General features: G+C 46.5%; 1 protein-coding gene across 3 annotated transcripts in view; it reads left to right on the top strand.

Annotated features, from left to right (window-relative positions):
• The window catches only part of LOC138745647 (death-associated protein kinase 2-like), a 139,784-nt gene that overhangs the window by 66,540 nt on the left and 50,439 nt on the right, over nucleotides 1-22,805 (top strand). For all 3 annotated transcript variants that reach the window (XM_069902880.1, XM_069902881.1, XM_069902882.1), the window contains exon 3: nucleotides 9,257-9,478. In XM_069902880.1, coding sequence (XP_069758981.1) covers nucleotides 9,257-9,478 — 222 coding nt within the window. The remainder of the gene's footprint in view (nucleotides 1-9,256; nucleotides 9,479-22,805) is intronic.

Consider the following 22,805-nt stretch of genomic DNA (forward strand, 5'->3'; position numbering starts at 1 on the left):
TCACAGTCACCCTACATTACACTCTGTACATATACACATTGGTGATAGAATCTGTACTATCACACCCACCTCTAACATTCCAATGACCCCCCCCCCCTGTCTTGAGTTCACCTTTGAATTACACAACAACAGCTTCCACTCTGACAAGGAAGTTTGAACCAAAGGCTTCCCCCCCCTCCCTTGGGGTTTCCCACCTCCCTTTTGCAGGGGCCACCTCTTGCAGGAGCTTCATGAGTCAGGAGTGACCCATGACAACGGTCCGGCTGGTGCTGTGGGAACGGCGCGGCTGAAAAGAAAATTCTCTCCGCCCAACCCCCTTCCCCAAGTTCCTTGTAATTAAAACCTGTCGGAATTTATAAACCACCCACTGAAGCTCGTAATCCCTTTTCCTCTGAATTCCACGCTGCCCCCCCGCCCCCCCGCAGTGAGATGTAATCCTCTGACGTGTAACCTGTAACTATTCCCTGGAGGATTTGGTCAGAGGGGTAACGGTGAGACCTCAGTACCTGTTGTGGCAACAGCATTCTGTTTGCGGTAACCAATTTTCAATCGGGACATTTAATGTTCTTTAGATAGGGACATGAAAGCAAAAAAAAAGGAGATTTATGGCCTGCAAGGCTGGAAAGGCTAAGATTTCTAGTGGACTAGGTGCACAGCATTGTGGGCTGAAGGGTCTGTCCTGTTCTACGAGCTAAACCAAGGACTCTTCCTGTGTGAAAATTTGCCTGCCTTGCGCTCCCTGTACGCTCAGCCTCAGCTCACTAATGAAACATCACCCCGATAACCTCACCCTGGTGAGATAATGAAGTAACAACTGTGTGATCAGAAAGGTAATCCAGAGATCAGAGTTCAAATCTACTTTGGCAACTCGGGGAATCTGGAATAGATTAGAGAAAAGGACACTGTGGCGTTGCCCGAGCTGTTGTAACGGCAGCGTTGCTGTTGGTGCGAAGAGAACAGGGAGCGGAGACATTGCGCTCCCGTGGGGTCCAACCGCCCATTCTGACTGCCGCGAGCTCCGTGCAGGCATCAGATAGGTGGTTTTATTTAAAAATTCTGCGACTGTGGGGTCTGCGCTCAAGATGGCGGTGCCTCAGATCGACGGCAGCCACGAGGGGCCTCCAAGAAGACTGACAAATGGGGAAATCTTCTCCCCCCACCTTGTTTGAAAAGGAAGGGGAAGTGGCCCTCAGGACGGTGACCACGGCAGCATACCGGTGAGGGGGGCTCTGTGGCTGAAGACCGCACAGGTGACAAGGCTGTTGGTGACTCGAGGTGAGGAATCCCACGCGGGCTACTGGCGACAGTGGTTAAGGGATTCACATCCGGCTGCTCGGGACCACCTGGGGATAGCCGTTAGGGGCACCAGGTATTGGAACTGGGACGCAAGAGGGTGCCAAGGGCGCAGGAGGCTTCCTGATCACGTCAGAGGTTTGGATCTGGAGCTCGCGCCGCTGATGGTTTGAACTGGACTCTGTTGGGCTGCGGGAGTCACGGCAACTTTTTTTATGCTCCTCTTTTTCTGACTGTAAGAGGCGCTTCAGGAAGTTTCTGCCAATGGGGAATCTGTCTGCCCTACAGCAAGCAAAAACAAATTATGAGTACCATGTCATTTTTATTACATGACAATATTTTGATATCTGGAGGGATAAAATCGCTAACTAATCCCCTGAGATCCTCCCCATTAGAGAAACAAGCATGCACGGAATTTGACTCATGCTGTGTGATGGAGGTGAGGACACTGGGTATGATAAAGACAGGCTCTGGACACTATTCCCGCTGCCCAGTTCAAGTTCAACCTGATGAAAAGAATATTCTCTGGTCCTTAGTTGAAAAAGGTGCAGACACACAACGAGACAAATAATATGTACACCATACATGTATACAAATAGAAAAAATATTGTTTAATGAATAGTATAATCTCAGAGGGTTAAGTATTGGGAGCCCGATCAGTCGTTCAGCAGCCCTTGGGAAGAAGCTGATCCTCAGCCTGGTGGTGTTGGCTCTGATACTCCTGGATCTCTCCCCCAACGGGAGCAGCTGATTTTGCGCGCCCTCTTCAGACAACGATCCTGGTAGATGCCGTACAGGAACCGTAACGCACTGTGATGCAGTGCCATCCAGAACTAGCGTGGCCCCTATCCAGTGCGGTTACAACACTAGCATCCAGTGGCATATCGAAGGAATGGCAAGCAGTGGGGACCACTTGAAGGGAGGCGCCCCTGAGCAGTTTCTATTAAAGTCGGGCAAGCCATCCTCCGAGGAGCAGGATTTTTGTGCACTTGCTGTTAAACGGTTCAAACTCTGGAGAATGGTCAGCGTGGGAACTGGAGCCATCGCCGTGGAGACGGGACTCTGGCGTGTGCCCAGTTGTTGGAGCCCAGATCCGGCGGCAAGGCCTGGCCACGCCGATCGACGACCCCAGTGGCTCTGGGCCCACGTTGGCACGGCGCTCAGCCTGAGCGAGCCCGGGCGCTTTGAGGAGCTGCTGAACCGCGGCGGCAGGGCTGCAGGAGCTGGCCGTCCTGAGCTTCCTCAATGTCCCGCACGTTGAAGTGCGTCCTGCAGCCGCTCCGAGCCTCCATAGGTCAGGGCAGACTCTGCTCTGATGAGTGCAGAAAGAGAAGAAATGGACTTTGACGAATTTGGTCAAAGTGCAGTTATAATTTTCATGTAGGGCCATAATTTGTTCATTTAAATATTAACAAGCTTGACATTTTGAGCTGATATTACGGTAAAGATGGGCGCAATTTCAGGGCTTGCCATAGGCACTATTTTCCCTGCTGGCATCAACCTGACAGCGCGAGCAGGAGGAGTCCAGATCAGCTTTTGCTGGCCAATATTTTCACTGTGAACCAGCAGTAGGGGGTTGGAAGCGGTCATCAGCCCTCACCAGGAGCTGTCTTCAGTGCACATTCCTCCAGACTTGACTGCAGCCAGTGCCCAAGACCTGAATTCCAGAATTGAGGTCACCGCAACGTTCGACTGAGGGTAACTCGGGAGAAAAATCCCGCCTTGCGCAACGGAAGGTGGCGTTGAAGGTCAGTGTGCCCAGCCCCTGGATTTGGGACACCGGAATTCCTTTCCATCCCGCACGCACCACCTTTGACCCACAACCATCAAGAAGAAAGTACAGGAGCATCAAAATCAGGGCTCCCTGGGCTGGGAAATCGCTTCTTCCTGGAGGTTGTGCAATTGATTAACAGCATCCTGTAACTGAGTAAATCATCCCCAACTCAAAAAAATAAATAGATAGATAAATACAGCATTTATTTACATACACAGTAAAACCCTGGTATTCAGCACCTCCGCAGATTGGTATAGCCAGGTAAGTGCATTTTCCGGTTAATTGAGACTGTGTGTTGAGTGAATGGAGAGCTGACTTTGGTGAGACTAATTAGCAGTCAGAGAGTAGCCCGGATGGCATGGTGCGTCCGGTTTGTTTTTCCAGAGGAAATGTCGAGCCTGTAGACCTCTGTGAACACCCATCTGTTCAAGCTTTTAAACATTTTTTTTTTAAGTTTCAACATCCTTCACTGTTTCCTCCTGAGTCACCAATACTGTTGTCTGACGGTGTTAGTCCTGTCCCGCCATGCCCTCGCCAGCCAGCCTGGACGTATCATTATTAGTGGCACAGTTGATGTACCAGTTCGCCCAAGTACAGCGCCAGCGATCGGGACCTGGGTTCAAATCTAGCGGCTGCCTTTAAGGAGCTTGTAAGTTCTCCCTGTGCCTGCGTGGGCTCACCCCGAGGACTCCCGTTTCATAGAAATATAGGTGCAGGAGTTGGCCATTTGGCCCTTCAAGCCTACATCACCATTCAATATGATCATGGCTGATCAGTACCCGGTTCCTGCCTTCTCCCCATACCCCCCTGATCCCTTTAGCCACAAGGGCCAAATCTAACCTCCTCTTGAATATTGCTGTACGTGCATGCCCACGGTTCGAAATGTAGGTCAGTGGTATGTAAATTGGGCGGCATGGACTCGTGGGTCAAAATGGCCTGTTGCTATGCTGTATGTCTACATTTAAAGATTTAAATGTTGGATCTAAAATGCTGCAATCGCTATCCATAAACCAAAGGCTTTATTGATCGAAAGCTCGAAGCCTGCCTCAGCCCACTACTGGCTCAAGACCAAGGGCAGGTATATGGGGGAGGAGACTAGGGCTCTCAGTTTTTATTAGGGGTTTTAAGGGGAGGGGCTACCGGTTCAGCAGGTGGGCCATCCTGCCCATCCCGGTGAGGAACGTGCCTGCTGTGCTGTGTTCCACCACTGTGGTCCTCTCCCCACCCTCTTCCTCTCCCCAATCCACCAACCCACTGTTCAGGACCCTGCCTTGAATCTCCTGCTGCAGCCACTGTTGCTCGCTGTACCAGGGACTGCATCTCCTGCAGGCTTGGTTTCTGCGAAGGCACCATCCGGAGCAGTGAATAAAATTCCTGGCTATTGCACTTCCGTCGAGTAAGAAAGCAGCCTCTATCATCAAGGACCCCCCAGCACCCAGGCCATGCCCTCTTCACCGCTACCATCGGGGTTGGGGGGGTGGGGGAAGGTACAGGAACCTGAAGACGAGCACCCAGCGTGTCGAGGAGCTTCTTCCCATCAGATTCCTGGTGCGGCTTAAGTTTAACTTTTCCTCACTATTTGTATTTATTTTTTGAAAGGGGGTTTATGTGAATGTCTGGCAAAGCAATGAATTTCATCGCAATAAATTCTGATTCTGAGAGATAGCAGATCAAAGCCCATCACAGCAGGTGAGGAACTTAAATGTGTTGTTAAATCAAACTCGAATTTAAAAAATGTCTTGGCAGCGTTCACTGGGAAGCTGCAAGATGGTTGTAAAATTCCATCTGGTTTGTGAATATCTGTCAGGATGGAAATCTGCCGTTCCCACCCAGCGCACGATTCCACATCCAAGTGTAGGGACAATCATAGCAGAGGGCTCGAAAACATCTGCGAGAGGCTGGATTGCAGATATTGTGGTCTGGGGCCATCCCCAAAGGTGCTGGAGAAACTCAGCAGGTCGCGCAGCATCCAGGGGAAGGTGAAACCCGGGGTTTTGGACCTGAGCCCTTCTGCAGAACATCTGGCGGAATCCAGAATCAATAGGTGAGTAGCAGTGGGGGTGGGGGGGGTGCGGGAGGGAAGGTAGTGGAGTGCAGGCTGACAGGTCGGAGGTCATAGGTGGGAGACGAGCAGCTGAGAGGTGCAACAAACAAAACGTGGTGGAGAAAGCAAGTCACGTAATAAACGTTTCGGGCCTGGGCCCGTCATCAGGTTCAGGCAGGCGGGGGTTGGGGAGAAGATAGAGGAGAGCAGGTAGAAAGGGGTAGGGGAGAAGCACAGGCCAATAGGGTTGATACAGGTGAGTGGGTGGAAGAGGGTAGCTCTCTGATGAGAAAGGGGAAGAGATGAGGAGTTGGAAATAGAAAGGTCAAAGATGGCAGCTCCTGTGTTGGCAGTAGATTTGAGGGATTGTAGACTCTGAGGAAACAGAAGACTGTTGCAGGACACCAGTAAACTGGGAAAACACCTCCCCTCCCCTCCCCATTTGAGAAGGAGAGGAGCCGGCCCTAAGGACTGTGACCACGGTGGCGGACCAGAACGGGGCTGTTGGCGATGAACCCATGCAGGCTGTGGGGAGTGCTGGCAACTTGAGGTAGAAGGGCTCAAACCAGGCTGCGGACTGCTGGATGCTGGTTTGACACTGGCTGTTAGGGGGAGTGGGGTGGAGTGGGGTGGGGGGGGGGGGGTTGGTACAGATATGGAACTGGGATGCAAGAGGATGCCTAGGTCAAGAAGGGCTCCTGAGGGAGAAACAACACCCTGGCTTCCTCGGGCTGAGGAGTGGAACAGAAATTGGAGATGTTGATGCTGTCTGGTTGGAGAGTACCCAACTGGAATACAAGATGTCATTCCTCCAAATTATGGGGGTCCTTGGTTTGGTAGTGCATGGGATCATGGACGGACATGTCAGTGGGGGGGGGGGGGGGAAAATGGGGCATGGAATTGAAATGGTTGGCCCGCCACCCTTCAGGTTAGAGCAGATGTGTGTCCAGGCTGGGCGCTCCATCCAGCTGCTAGAAATTGGAGCAACCAAGGCAATGTCAGCAGCTAATCTATTGTTAACGTAGTCCCAGCACCACCAGGCTGAGGAGCAGCTTCTTCCCACGGGCAGCGAGAATGCTGAATGACCAAAGGAACTGCCCACACTCACCATCCGAGACTCTCATTAATGAAACCATATTTATCTGAATATTTGTCCTGCACGTGTATGGGTATTCCGTCTGGTTGCGTGTCAGCGTATTTTGCACCGAGGACTGGAGGATGCTGTTTCATTTGGCTTGTACTTGTGCCATCAGAGGACAATAAACTTGAGCTGAAAAGAGGCAGGAAGGTTTTAAAGCCAGATGTTAGAACCATCCAGGTATCTGCTTGCTGACCAAGATGGTCTTCCCTCAGCCCAGCTGTCTGCCCACAAGTACCCAACACCTGGTCTCTTCCTCTCCCACTTCCCCTCACTTCTCTATCTGGTTCCGAGCCTGTAGCGGTTTATAACGTGCTGATCAATTGCACTCAGAATGACCCAGCCTGATGATTGGCAGCTCCTGGGTTTTCGGGGGTCAACAAGTTACTCCGCCATCTTTGGTGGGTTACATCTTTTTGTGGTAAACTTCCTTTCCAGGAGGTCTTTTTCCCCATCAATTAAATTGGAAAAAAATTGATATACAGTACGGTACAGGCCGCCCAATTGACCTACACCCCCAGTCCGTTTTGAATGCTGGGAAGAAACTGGAGCCCCCGGGGGAAATCCCAGGCAGACATGGGGAGAGCGTACAAACTCCTTACTGACAGCGTGGGATTCGAACCCCGGCGCATAACAGCGTTGCTCTAGCCACGATGCCAACCAGTACACTGCCTGCAACCAGGAACCACCAGAAAAAAAAAATCAGAGGAGCCCAATTCTAAAGTTAAGATCTTGCTTGTTTTGTCTGATGTGTCTTTTTTTTAAAAAAAAATCTCCCCACCGGCTCAAGATCGGGTCCACGGTCTGAACTGGTTACCAATGCTCAGCTTCTGATCACTGATGAGTTATCCCAATCCAAAAGACCACCCGCCACTGAAAGCCAAAGTTTGGAAGTGAGGGCCAGAATGTTTAAATTTATTTTGTTTTTAAAATTTAGACTTGCAGCGCTGTAACAGGTTGATTCGGCTCCACGAGTTAGTGTTGCCCAATTGATTCCCCATTGACCTACACTCCCCAGTATGTTTTTGAAGGGTGGGTGGAAACTGGAGCCCCTAGAAGAAACCCACACAGACACAGGGAGAACGTACAGACAGGATGGAATTCGAACCCTAGTCCCGGTCGCTGGTGCTGTAAAGGCGTTATGCTAATCATGCCTCCTTTGCCAACCGTGTTGCCCTGGACCTTTAATTCGGATTTCTGGTGATACTGAGGAGAGCGTTGACTTTCATCCCTGTAGGTTATTGCTGTCAGTTCAGTGAATAGAGTCAATCCTATTGAGCCTTCCACTGCAGAGCTAAGAACATGGCTGGCACAGTGGCTCAGCCAATGAATCTCTCAGCGCCAGACACTTGGGTTCCGTCCCGACCCCTGGCCAGGTCTGTGTGGAACTGGCACGTTCTCCCTGTGACCGCATTGGCTCGGCTCTGGGGTCTGGTGTTTGGCAAGTCCCCACGATGCGCGGGTGGGGATGTCCGCTGAGAATTGTCCCGTGTGTCGGTGAGTGGTGGAATTCAGGAAGAGTTGAGGAGAAAGGAGGGCAACTAAAGAACAGGATGGATGTTAAGAGATGGTTGGAACAGAGTCGACGGGACGGGCCATAAAGTTGCAAAATATTCACCAGAGGAAAATCGCATTGAACTATATCTTTGGCTTGGCTTTGTGGACGAAGATTTATGGAGGGGTAATGTCCACGTCAGCTGCAGACTTGTTTGTGGCTGACAAGTCTGATGCGGGACAGGCAGACACGGTTGCATGGATTATCACCTTCTGAGAAGGGTGTTTGGGAAGAGAAGGAGGCTGGTTTTGATTATGATTTCTGAAGAGAAGATATCGAGTCATTGTCCATTCACTCAACTTTAGCTGTGTTCAGGCAATGAGAAAAAAAATTACTGTGGCCCTCCTTCTAATTTATTAGCTTCTAAACAGCATATGTAAAAAAAAACAAGCTAAATTACTTGAGTTCACTCCTTACCCGCAGAGCAGTGACAGTCCGAGGTTAGGCCGTTGTTTTGTGGTCGTAGCATACAAACTAGTTTCAGGAAGATGAATCAGATTGATCTGTGGTCTGGTGATTTCAGTTTGTGGTGACACAACTGTGGAGGCCAAACGCAGTCCATAGGAGGAACCCAGCAGGTTGAGTAAGGTCAGATTTTCTTCCACAGATTCTGCTCGACCAGCTGGGCTCTCCCCACCACTCCCCCAGCACATTGTATTTGGATTCTGTTTACGGTGGTGTTGTAAAAGCGCACCCAAAAAGCTGGTCTTTTCCGCATCCATAAAAAGCAGAGATTTCGCCGACATTTCGGGCCTGAGCCCTTCTTCAAGGGATAAGCAGAATGAGCCCAGAAGCAGGAAATCTCAGTCAGTCTCAGAATTCGTTCAGTGACAGCTGGGGGAGGAACCCAGACTAACAAAAGGTTGGTTATGTTAAAGGGAGAAGTAAGAATTTATCATGTCTGTGTGAAAGGGGACAGGAGACAGAGTGGGGGCGAAAGTGAATGGGGGAAGAAGTGAGGGGGAGGTTTAATGAAAGCCAGAGAAGTCGATGTTAATACCATCCAGTTGCAGGATGCCAAGTTGGAAGATGATGGGTGGTTCCTCCAATTCGGGGGGTGGTCTCCGTCTGGCAGCGCATGGGACCATGGCTAGACATGTCGGAAAGGAAATGGAATGGGGAATTGAAATGGGCGGCTCCTGGGAGATGCCCGCTATTGTGGCAGTCAGAAAGTGGGAGTTCAACAAAGTGAGCTCCCAGCCTGCACCCAGTCTCTCCGATGCATCGAATTGTAGCTCAGCTCACACCCAGAAAAGGCATTTTTGATAGCACAGGACTCCCTCAGAACCATCATGAAAAATTAAACTTGATTTGTTTTTTAACTGAACCTTTGGAGTTGAACCTGAACACACAGTGAAATGTGAAATTATTAATTTATTGTTTCTGCTCTGCCTCTCGGAGCAGGCAATATTGGCCACTCATTGTGTTTTCTCCCTCTTTCTGACAACGCAGTGGCCAGTTTGCCATCGTGAAGAAGTGCTGCGAGAAAAGCGGGCACGGTGAATATGCAGCAAAGTTTATTAAGAAGCGGCAGATCCGAGCCAGTCGGAGGGGGGTGAGGCGTGAGGAGATCGAACGGGAGGTGAAGATCCTGCAGCAAGTTCAACACCCGAACATCATCACCTTGCATGACGTTTACGAGAACAAAACTGACGTGGTCCTCATTCTGGAACTGTGAGTAGTAGGATTTCCTTTCCTGACCTGGAAAACTGGTTCAAAAATGGTTTGAAATATTTGCCACTAAAAGCCAACCCACTATTTGGCTTTTTTTTAACTATCCCATAGCTTCTTTGGCTTGGCTTCGCGGACGAAGATTTATGGAGGGGTTAAAAGTCCACGTCAGCTGCAGGTTCGTTTGTGGCTGACAAGTCCGATGCGGGACAGGCAGACACGGTTGCAGCGGCTGCAGGGGAAAATTGGTGGGTTGGGGTTGGGTGTTGGGTTTTTCCTCCTTAGCTATGTTGTGTATAAATGGATTGTATTTTCAGAAGAGATCTTCTGTAGTTTTAGATTCATATATCCAACTTCCAGCAATTAGACAGGATGGCGGTTAGCTCCAGCAATTGGGACCAGAGTTCCCGCGCTGTCTGTTTGTACAGGCTCCCCGCATCTGCGTGGGTTTTCCACGGGGGCTCCGGTTTCCTCCTGCCGTTCCAAACGTACAGGGGGTCGTAGGTTAATGGGGTGTAAATTGGGCGGCACGGACTCGTGGGCCAAAATGGCCTGTTACCACGCTGTATCTGAAATTTGAAGTGTACTCATCGCATCCAGCCATTGACACAAATTGAGTCAGTTGAAGTTTTCAACACATTGAAAGTATTGGCGACTTCGCTGCAGAAGTTTTCTTTTGTGCGAGGTCTGTAATAAAGTTCAGACTTGGATTCCAGTTAGAAAGGGAGATGCCACATGCATCCTTCACCAAGGAGGTCAAAGAATTCACTAAAAGAGCATGTGGCATGGCCCGTGCCTGCAGTAGACTGAAGCAGCCATTCCTAACCTTGTTTTTGGCCACGGCCCCCTGCTCAAAGCTTATGGGCCTCCTTCCCTGTGAAGTCGTCTAGTTGTTTCTTTTGTATTTTTCCCCTGGCCCCCGGGGGAGGGGTGGGGGAGCCATATCATTTAGAATGATTGTACTAGAGGACTGCGGCGGCGGCAGCAACAGGACCTCGGGCCTCCGACGGCGGCCGAGCCTCGGGCCAGGAGCCATCAATGAGAACAAGCACAATACTATGTCTACATAACACGACCAGTCTCTTTCCACTCTAGTCTAAACATTAACAACTAGATTGCAGAGTTCTCTCCAGTCTTAAAAAATTTTCTACTAGAACTTTTCTTTCTGATCCTCAACCAATGCTGCATCCCCTTTACTCGGCCGCGGCAGGAGTAAACGCACGCAGGGCGATTCCAGGGCGCGCCACTCCATAACTGTGGACAGCAGTCATAGATCTCCAGATATGGTTCGACCTAAAAGCGGAAGCAGGCCTCTTCACCCCGGTTAAGCAACCTGCATAGGAGAAGGTCACTCCGATATAAAACCTACGACCCAAGGACCTCGCTGCCACGTCCCAGCTTGCTTGGCCACGGCACACGAACCATGGGTGTAAAGGATGGGGCCAGTACTGCGCACACTGCACTCCACCTAAAAGCTCCTTTGCGCAGGCCCGAGGACAGGTCCACGACATCCCCCTCAAAAGATGCACACAAACTCAAGCTAGTATGTTGGAACATCAGAACCATGCTAGACAAGGCTGACAGCCACCGACCTGAACGTCGGTCTGCCCTCATCGCACATGAACTCCTCAGACTCGACATCGACATAGCTGCTCTCAGCGAAGTCCGCCTTGCAGATGTAGGCAGCCTCCAAGAACACGGCGCAGGCTACACACTCTACTGGTCTGGCAAGCCTCAGGCTGAACGACGCCTATCTGGTGTTGGCTTCATGGTCAAGAACTCCATTGCCTCCAAACTCGAAAACCTCCCGACAGTCCACTCTGACCGCAGCATGTCCATGCGACTCCCCCTTCAAAACAAGTGATGTATCACTCTCATCATCGTCTATGCTCCAACCTTTCAGGCAGAACCAGCAGAAAAGGACAAGTTCTACACTGATCTGCGCAACCTCATCCAACACACCCCTATAGCTGACAAGGTTGTCATCCTTGGCAACTTCAATGCTCGCGTCGGCAAAGACTCAGAAACCTGGCCAGGAATCCTGGGCAAGCATGGTGTCGGCAAGTGCAATGACAACGGGCGCCTCCTGTTGGAACTCTGCGCAGAACAGCGGCTTGTCATTACAAACACTCTTTTCCAGCAGAGAGACAGCCTGAAGTCTACCTGGATGCATCCCGATCCAAACACTGGCACCTCCTGGACTATGTTCTGGTGCGAGGAAGAGACAAACGAGATGTGCTCCACACCAGGATCATGCCCAGCGCGGAATGCCACACTGACCACCGGCTTGCTCGCTGCAAGCTCAACCTTCACTTCAAGCCAAAGTTCAAGAACAGTGGTGCCCCCAGAAAGAGGTTCAATGTTGGAAACTTGCAGTCAGATGTAGTGAGAGGAAACTTCCAGGCAAACCTCCAAGCAAGGCTCGAGGATGCAAACTGCCTCACAGACACATCTCCTGAAATCCTCTGGGATCAGCTGAAAACGGCCATACTGCAATCCACTGAAGAGGTACTGGTCTTCTCTTCCAGGAAAAACAAGGAATGGTTTGACGAAAACAACCAGGAAATCCAGGAGCTGCTGACAAAGAAGTGAGCTGCCCACCAGGCTCATCTTGCAAAGCCTCCCTGGCCAGAGAAAAAACGAGCCTTCCGTCTCGCATGCAGCCAAACTCCGGGAGATCCAAAATGAGTGGTGGACTAGCCTCGCCAAACGAACCCAGCTTAGCGTCGACATTGGCGACTTCAGGGGTCTTTATGAGACACTAAAGGTACGGCCCCTCACCCCAAGTCCAAAGCCCTCTGCGCAGCTCAGACGGCGAAGTCCTCCTCAGCGACAAGATCTCCATCCTCAATCGATGGTCAGAACACTTCCAATCTCTTTTCAGTGCCAACCGCTCAGTCCAAGAATCTGCCCTGGTCCAGCTCCCTCAACAACCCTTGAGGCTAGAGCTGGATGAGGTCCTTACCCGGAGACATATAAGGCAATTGAACAACTGAAAAGTGGCAAAGCAGCAGGTATGGATGGAATCCCCCCAGAGGTCTGGAAGGCTGGCAGCAAAGCTCTGCCCTTCCTGGGCAGTAACCATTTACCTTTCAAGCACCAAAGCCTGGTGAACTTTAGGGGAAACGTCAGGGATGTTTTTTTTTTTACACAGAGTTGTGGGGGCCTAGAATGCCTTGCCAGGGACGATAGTGGAGGCTGTAACATTAGGGGAATTTAAGAGGGCACTTAGACAGTCACACGGATGGAAGAAAAATAGAGGGTTACATGATAGGGAGGATTTAGGACTATATGTAGGTCGGCACCACATCGAGGGCCAGAGGGTTTGTACAGGGCTGTAATGTTCTGTATTAGAGTGCAAATGGTGTACTGGGCTGTTAATTAAGCCTCTTCTGAATCTCTCCTTGTTCAGTAATTCCCAATTCTATCAGTATCTTTATGCATTTTTGGCCGTTTTACATTCCACTGGTGTATCTTCATTCTCTGTGAAGCTGTAGTCTTTTACACATCTTGCTGCCCTCCTGTTGCAGTGGAATCTACCACTGACTGACTCTCTTCCCCTCGGGCTCTCTGCCTGCCTATCTCTGGCAGCTCTCAAAGTTCTCATCCTCAAATAATCTTTAAAACCCACTGCTCCTCCACACTTATCTCTAAGGGGAGCAAAGGGAGGGACCGGGATATGCGAAACGACTGGTACTTTTTGACCAATAAAATGTATTGAGAAACAGGAGAATGAGGGGACGCGCTTGACGTCACCTTTCACCATGGTCAGAACCACCTGATAATCAGGAAAATTGTGGTGCAGGAATTAGGAAGTGAACTTTCCCCTCTTTCTATCCAGTACCTTTGTTTGAAGCTTTCGCACGTTGCATGGTTCTAAATCGGGAACCAGAGCTCTTTGCTCATTGAAATTAGCCAAACCCTGAACCAGATGTGGCCAAATCGCCATCCTTGTGACACGTCTTTTATCCCTCTGCCAAAGTTTACAGTTACTTGGAGCTGCACAGGTCTGGAGAGATTCCAGCAAACCTACTGCTGCATTAGCAGTTAAATCTTGCAGTGAAACAGCAAGACTTGATCCATAGTTTATAGATTTGTTTTTGGGAAATTTAATTTGACCTTTAGCCAAGGGCCGCAGCACATTTTGAGCTTTGGAATTATCTGTGCAGCAGGTGACTGGAAAATGACCACAGTTCCTGGATCTTCTCCGATTATTTTCTAAAGAACAATTCTGGAAAGAAGCAGGATTCTTCTTCCACACCACCACCACCTTTGGTCCACCTCATCTCTCTTTCTACCACCATTCTCACCTTTAGATTCCACCAGTGGCAGCCTTTATCTTGTAACTTATGACCATCCTGTTTGTTTATCTTGCCTTTCTCTCTCGCTGGCACCTGATAATTCTCTGCCTCAGTCCATCTCCCCATTTCCAAATGGGGCCTCTGCCCCACCCATCCCACCCTGTCCTCTTCCTCACCACGTCTTGATAAAAGGCTTCGGCTCGTAACGTTGATCTTTCTTTCTCTCCCACTGACGCTGCTCTGCCCGCTGAGTTTCTCCAGCTTATTCCAGTGTCTGCACTTTCCTATGTATTATGAGAATCAGGGAAAGATAGTTAATTGAACAAACTTTCCCAACAAAAATTGCAAAATATAAAGTTTATTGCACCGTTATTCTTATCACACAGACGATTCCGGAAATAAAAGGGTTATCAAATGAGGAGCATGTGTTGGCTCTCGGCCTGCACTGATTGGAATTTAGGAATTTTTCAAATAACGTAGAAACAACACATAAAAACAGGAACAAAATAAACAAAGCACTTAAAAAAAAAACCCTCCCTTCCCCCCCCCACCCTGCCAGCCCCAAAAGGAGAGCTTAAAAAAAAATGTCAAATAGTTACAAACTTAAAAATAAACAATACAATATTTTAAGATATTTCTAAACCCATACATTCCAAATAAGGTGACCACATCTGAACAAAAAAGGAATAATTATCATGCAAATTATGTTATTTTTTCCATATAAATACAAGATTTCAATTAATTATACCAACAAACCATATTAATTTCTACATTATCTTTCCAAGTAATCGCAACACATTTCCATGCCACTGCTATTGCTAAACGAACAAAGGCAATCTGAAACTTATCCAACCCCAAACCAGTCAATGAAACCGTATAACCCAGCAAAAAAAATTTCTGGGTCTAACGGTAATTTAATCTTAAATAATTTTTCAAAAAATACTCTAATTTTTTTCCCAAAATAGCTGAACTTTATCACAAGACCAAACTGCATGTAAAAATGTTCCAGTATGTAGTCCACATCTAAAACACAAATCCAAATTTCTTCAATTTCTCAGGAGTCCAGTACAACTGATGTAAAAAAAATTATAATTAAACTATATCTTACATTTATCAATTTAGTTACCCCTTCATGACACATAACCTCCCAATCAGAGGTATATCATAACATAAGTCACTTTCCTCATTTATTTCTAGATTGCTCTAAATTCGGTTTATCCGTACCATCTTGTAACAATCATGTTGTAACATACATATCAGAAATAAAACTATTTTATAATGTATGAGAAATCAAAACCTCAAACTTCATGGATTCAGGTAATTTCATTTCTTTTCCATAGTTATCCCTTATCAAAGCTCAAAGTTGATAATACACAAACAAAGAATTAGATGGAATTCCAAATTTTTCTCTGTCGATTAAAAGAAAGAAACTGTCCCTCTTCAAAACAATCCTGAATCACTTTTATACCCTCAGAATGCCACACCTTTAAATACCTATTATTCATTGAAAAAGGAATAATCTTATTTTGATGTAATGGACTTACCCTTCGTACCTATAACAGAATTCCTTTTATTTCATACCCCTAATGAATGTTTTAATACCGGCATATTACATCCCTGTAATAAACAGGGATTCCACTTAAATATAAACTGACGAACCTGAAGTTCAGAAATACAAGCTAATTCCACTTTAGCCTAACTAGGGAGGTTGCATAATATCCATCATTCTATTAACAAACTTCAATTGTGCAGCTTCATAATAATTTTGAAAATGAAGGAATTGAAGTCCTCCTAAAGCATATTTCCACGTCAACTTCCGTAATGCTACTCTTGCTAACTTTCCCTTCCGTAAAAATTTCCTCACCGCCGTATTCAAATCTTGAAAAAGCACTTTTGGGAGTGAACATGGAATTGACTGAAATAAATATTGAGTACATGGAAAAATATTCATCTTAATACAGTTTACTCAACCTATCAATGTTAATGAAAGATCTTTCCATTTAATCAAACACATTTTAATCTTTCTCAATAATGATACATAATTTAATTTATATAAAGATTGATCATTTGCATCCACAATTACTCCTAAATATTTAATTTTATCAGACCATCTTAATTTTATAATCTGTTTACATTCATCATACTTGGTAATATTTCACTTTTATCCCAATTTACTTCATACCCAGATAACACACCAAATTGGGCCAAGCATTTTTGAAAATACTTCAAAGATTGTTCTAGATGTGTCAAATAAATCAATACATCATCAGCAAATAAATTAATCTTCATCATTTGCAATTTTTATCCCTTTAATATTATCATTCTGCCTAAGTGCCTGGGCTAATGGTTCAGTGACCAATGCAAACAAGGCTGGTGACAATGGACAACCTTGACGTGTTGATTGTGTTAAATTAAATGGCAAAAAAGTTTGGCCATTCATCACCACCCTAGCAACTGGATTTTTATATAATACCTTAACCCAACCAATAAAAAAAAGGCTCATTGAAACATTTTGAATGTTGAAAGGTGTGGACAGAGTAAATGTAGAAAGGTTGTTTCCCATGTTGAGAGAGTTGAGGGCAAGAGGGTTCAGCTTGGAACAGAGCTGCGGAAGGATTTCTTTGGCCAGAGGGCGGTGAATCTGTTTCCACAGGCGGTTGCAGAGGCTGGGTCATTGGGTGTATTTAAGGCATAAATTGTTGTTCCTGATTAGCCAGGGCATCAAGGGTTATGGGGAGAGGGCTGGGCATTGGGAGAATGGATCAGCTTGTGATTACATGGAGGCAGACTTGATGGGCTAAATAGCTCTTACAGAGTTTCTATTGACACTCCATCTACATTCGTATTTTCCAACCAAATATTTAACAGATTATAGAGACAGAAGTAATTCACTTGATTTTATTTTGATATTTATTTGTAGCTGATCTGTTTTAACTAAATTATCCCTGTTGCTGTCTATACTGTATTTTTCCACGTATTACATGCGCGATATATGCATATTTTATAAAGCAAGCACCCCCTCACGCATTATATGTGTGTGCACACTATACAAGAATATTTTTACGTGTTGAAAGAGTGCACACAAGAGTAGGCGTGGGAAAGTCAAACCAATAAGTTATAGCAAGCGTGGGAATGTAGTGGCCGCTCAATTTATAGCGGGTGTGGGAAATTTTGATCTTGGGAATATCTCTTTGTATTGAATGCCATGTTATTCCTATAAACAGGTCATTCTGGCTAGGGCTCTGCACCAAATCAATATTAATTGTCCAGACCCCCTGTCCCTGAGGGAGGAGATTGACATATCAAGTGCCTCTGATCTGAGACAACATTAGAATTAAAATCCTGCTTAATCTTCAATCCCTCTCCACACCATGTTAATGTGTTGCAGCAGGATTTAATCTATATAATGGGCGATTGACGCCTCTGTGGGGGGTGGGGGGGAGTTGTTTGATTGTGAATTCTGGGAGATTAACTGTGGCAGATACTGGTTTGTGCTTTGTCTCATGTCCCATTTAAATGCAAATTGCTTTTGTCAGTTGGAATTTATAGAATTCTACACTCGCAGTATGTGCGTGTGCGCGTTATACAAAAATATTTTTCCACAATTTATGATTTTCTGCGCATTATATGTGTGAGCATGTTATATGAGTGAAAACACAGTAATCCTCAATTAATAAAACTTTTTGTCAATCATAATTGCTTGTATTCTCAAGAATACCTTATAAAAATAGTTCCTTTTTAAAAACTGCAAACCACTTTAAATCAGAACTCAAATGAATCAATTCATGTTTTGTTCTGAAATTGAATAAAATTTTAATTGCTCTATTTAAATCTTCATCACTGCATTGTTAAATATGGCTGAGTTGGCTTGCAATGTTTCGTGAAAACAACCAGTTAGTTTAAATTGGATAAGATAATGTTGGTTTGAGAACTGGAAAACAAAAGGTGGGAAATTGTCTCACTTCTGCTGTCAGATGGTTGAGGTTGGGGACATTAATAGTGGATATTAATAGTGTTATTAATAGTGGATTTCCCTTGAAATTGCACTTTCAGACTCAGATTTAAGATTAAGAATTGACTCAGTGACACTTACCTTTTGCCTAAATTGTTACGATCTTTACCATGTAGAAATGGTTTATTACCTCTCGACTAATTCATTCAGTTTCCCTTAACATCTTGAAAACATTGTTCGAGTCTGGTGTTAACCATCTAGTTTAATCCAGTGGTTTTCAATTTTTTTCTTTCCACTCACATCTTTTACGTAATCCCTAAGCCATTGGTGCTCTGTGATTAGTAAAGGATTGCTTAAGGTGATATGTGGGTGGAAAGAAAAAGTTTGAAAACCACTGTTTTAATTGTCGTTATGTGGACGGTTTCAGAATCCCAAAGGAAATGGGTCAATTATAATTTTTCTCAAGCAAAATATTTCAGTAATGATTGGAACTAGAGTAGTGATTCTCAACCTTCCTGTCCCACTCACGCTCCACCTTAAGCAATCCTTTACTAATCACAGAGCACCGATGGCCTCGGGTTTACTTAAAGTGAGATGTGAGTGGAAAGAAAAAGGTTGAGAACCACTGGTTTAAATCATAGATTCCAGGCATCTTGTCACCTGCACTGAGCTCCTTCTGAAGTGGTTTTCAGCTCTCGATTAGAAAGAATGAATTATGCTTGTCAAACAAATTTGGAATAGCCGAGCATATCTTCTCTACAATCAACTATTTTTATTTTGGCTGCATTGATGTATTCTCCCGGTGTCTGCAAGGATTTCCTCTGGGTGCACCTGTTTCCTCCCATTTTCCAATGGGGTTAGTAGGTTAATTGGTCACTTGGGTGTAGTTGTGTAGTGTGGGCTTGTGGGCAGGAAGGGCCTGTTATTGAGCTGTATCTCAAAATTACATTTAAAGCTGCAGCAAGGAAGAATTTTGGGGCATATGCACCTTGTACAATGTAACATAACATAACAATTACAGCACGGAAACAGGCCATTAGGCCCTTCTAGTCCACACCGAACCAAACACCCCTTTCTAGTCCCACCTTCCTGCACAATGCCCATAACCCTCCATCTTCTTCTCATCCATATACCTGTCCAACCTTTTCTTAAATAATACAATTGACTCTGCCGCCACTATTTCTCCCGGAAGCTCATTCCACATGGCTACCACTCTCTGAGTAAAGAAGTTCCCCCTCATGTTACCTCTAAACCTCTGCCCCTTAATTCTTAACTCATGTCCTCTTGTTTTAATCTTTCCTCCTCTTAACGGAAATAGTCTATCCACATCCACTCTGTCTATCACTTTCATAATCTTAAATACTTCTATCAAATCCCCTCTCAACCTTCTACGCTCCAAAGAATAAAGACCTACGAAGAATAAAGACCTAATCTGTCCAATCTCTCCCTATACTCTAGATGCTTAAACCCAGGTAACATTCTGGTAAACCTTCTCTGCACTCTCTCCACTCTGTTTATATCGTTCCTATAATTAGGCGACCAGAACTACACACAGAACTCCAAATTAGGCCGCACCAACATGACAATAAACTCCTTATTACTTTCAGTGAGTTTTGTAGCTGCCAGTTTGTCATAGAAACGGGCCCTTTGGCCCATCACTTCCATGCGGACAGTTGCACCCTTTCTACACTCAGCCCATTTGCCACATGAAATCCGAAGGCATAAGGTGAACAGCCAGCTCCTTTTTCTCAGGGCAGAGGGCATCTGTACAAAATGAAGGGAGGAAAGTTTAGGGGAAATTTTCTTTTACACAGAGAGTTGTAGGCACCTGGAATGTCTTGCCAGGGGTGCTGGTGAAGACTGAAACATTAGGGTCATTTAAGAGACAGGCACGTGGATGAAGGATAAATAGAGGGTTATGAAGTATGGAAGGTTTAGGTATTTTTTGGAAGCTTGGCACAACTTTGTGGGCCGAAGGGCCTGCACTCTGCTGTAATATTCTATGAATCTTTCGTGCCATTGGTCAAGGAACAGATGTGCTCTTTGCACATCAGATGTTTGCGATTGATCGAATTTGGAGATTTTTTTTAATTTAAAAAAAACTGTAGATGCCGAAAATCTGAAATAAAAACCAAACATTCAGCCGGTCAGACGGTGTTTGAGAGAAACCAAGTTAGCGTTTGATGAAGGGTCTTGGACATGAATTGTTATCACAATTAATCTTTGCCCAGTTGTTCCCTGAGTGTTTTGAGTCCTTCAGAGATGGTTTGCTGGGGTCATTCCAGCAATTCAGGCATCGACTGAAGAGAAACAAAAATGTCCAGATTGAGCCAAAACCCACGGCAGTCTCAAAATAAATCATGATCTTCAGCAGAACTGGGATCTGCGTGTGAAATTTGAAGTCAATAGCAAAATGGCACATCAGAGCATGCATTTCTGGGGGTAAAACGCTGGGTGGTTAAGTGAAAAAATGCACACATGCTGGAGAAATTTCAGCAGGTCGAACAGTGCCTTTATGTAGCAAAGGTAAAGATATGTCACCAACGTTTCGGGCTGCAGCCCTTTGTCAAGGTGTGGGGGAACATGAGGGGAACAAAAGGGGAAGGGGGTGGTGGTGAGGGTGGGAGATGATAGGTGAGGGGGGAGGACCGCAGGAAGTGGGGGGGACGAGTCTAGGCTAGGTGGAAGGAGGTAGGAATTGGAATGACTAGTTAAAGTGGGGGGGAGGGAGGGGGGGGAAAAAGACAAGCTGATTAATGGAATGCAGTGAACCCAATGTTCATGGGGTTGGAGGGGGCCCAAATGAAATATGAGGTGTTGTTCCTCCAATGTGCGGGTGGTCAGGGTAGTCCTGGATGTTAGCTACGACTGTTTTAGGGCCTGAACCCACAAAACGTTTAGAATGGAGGCTGAAACCTTTTTTTATTACTGAGCCAACGTCAAGGTGCCACAGCAGCACCAGTGACCTGAGCTTGAATCCATCACTGTCTCTAAGGGGTTTGTCCGTTCCTACTTGACCTACTTGAGATTTCCTCTGGTTTCCTCCCACCCGCCAAAATGTACAAGCTTCATAGATTAATTGGGCGGCACAGGTTTTAATGGTGGGGCTGTGGATTCTGCCGAGCCATATCGATTAAAGTTTTAAATTGGCTTGGCCTTTCATTAGGCTGATGGCTGATCTGATCGAAATCTCAAATCAACTTTCCACCTGTTTAATTTTAAATTTACACATACCATTTCAGTCCACGAACCCTTGCCGCCTAATTTACACCCCGTTAACCTACAACCCCTCCCCTCCCCCAATACATTTCGAACAGTGGGAGAAAACCCACACAGACACGGGGAGAACGTGCAAGCTCCTTACAGACAGCACGGGATTCGAACCCTGGCCCGGTCCCGTCCCGATCGCCGGCGCTGTGAAGGCCATGTGGTGCCTGTTCGCATTTTGCCCCAAAGCTGGGGCAAAATGACAAAAGCTGACTTTTTAAAATGGGGTTCGGTAGATGTTACTGCAGTCCTCTCCGCCATCAGGATCTGTGGGGTAAATTCCCTTCCATTCTCCTGTCTGTTTACCTGTGTTATATGCAAGACCCCTCTCTGGGTTTGTTCTGCCTGTTTGCTCCCGACTTTGGCTATGAAACATTTGCACTGTTCTGCGTGCTCTTCAAATGTGGTGTCATCTTCCGGGCATCGGGAGCCTTTCATAAACAATCCCTCCCACTTTGCCTTGCTGGTTTCCTGCTAAAACCATCCTCCACCTTCCTGTGACCAATGCCCTTACTTTATGGGGTGACATTTCTCTTGTAATGCTGCTCATTTCTTCAAATATGAGCCCTGGAACATTAAAGATCTTGGCTTGTCTACCCTGTGAGCAAATCAAAAGAGAGACACTGGAGGAACTCAGCTGTTTTGCAGCGTTCATCAGAGGTAAAGATAAGTTACTGGCGTTTCAGGCCTGAGGCCTTCCTCAAAATTTTGGGTAAAAAGCAGGCAGCGTCTGGAGTAAAAGAAAAAGTGAGGAATGGTGGGGGGTGCAGACCAAATGTAGCACGATTAGTGTGGCAATTAGCACAGCGCCATAACAGCGTCAGCGATTGGGACTGGGGTCTACACCATCACTCGCTCAGGAGACTATTGTGGAGAAACCAATAGGTTTTAACTCAAGAACATGGCATATCCCTACTGTTCGGTTGACCTCCACTGAGTTCCGCAGCCCCCTTTATACAGGAGCCTGTGGAGGGGTGGGGGGCCACAGGTACAATCGGCCCAGAGGTGTGCCTGACCAGATAGTTATACATAAAAGGTTGGGTGTAATTGGGCAGTACAGGCCCCTGGACCAAAAGGGTCTGTTACCGTGCTGTGTGTCTAAATTTTAAAAAAAGGGTTTTCATTGGATATGATGAGATGACAAATCAGTTAATTCTCACCTTTCCTCTCTCTTGTCCTCTTATCAGATCCAATTAAATCCTTTTATCTGTTGGTCTGTACTCCTCCCCGACCCATTCCCCCCTTTCCTCCAACCTTTTAATTCAGGCGATTACCTGATTTATTTTTTTCACTCATACCTTGGGCCCGCAACATCGGTTCTGTATCTTTCTTTCCCATGGACGCTGCGAGACCAGCTGAGATCCACTCGCACTTCTGTGTTTCTACTACAATCACCGCGTCTGCAGCCTGTCGGGTTTCGCTTTCTCATAAGCAAATCCGCACTCAAATCGACCGTCAGCCCTCGATCCGAGAATGCTTCAGAATGCCAGAACCCCACTGGGGGCTGTTGTCTGGACAGGTGCCAAAGGGGCCGAGCACCAAACACGTGGCTTCAAAATATCTCGTGTGGGTGAAATGTCATGTCAGTTTTTTTGGCAACCTCAAACACGACTGCAGCGCATGGTGCCAGAAGGGTCACATTTCATGTTCAAATCCACTGGCAGAAAGAGAAAGGCTGATTTTTGCTTGTGTGTGTGTGGTTTTTTTTTTTGGCATTTTGACTGACAGCTGCTTTGGTCTTGAAGAAAATCACCAGTTCTCCGGTGTGAAAGTTAACCACCTCCTCGCATTCTGCTACTCTGACTGAATT

This window comes from Narcine bancroftii, chromosome 11 (genome assembly GCF_036971445.1).
Source record: "Narcine bancroftii isolate sNarBan1 chromosome 11, sNarBan1.hap1, whole genome shotgun sequence".
In the NCBI taxonomy this organism is placed as follows: Eukaryota; Metazoa; Chordata; class Chondrichthyes; order Torpediniformes; family Narcinidae; genus Narcine; species Narcine bancroftii.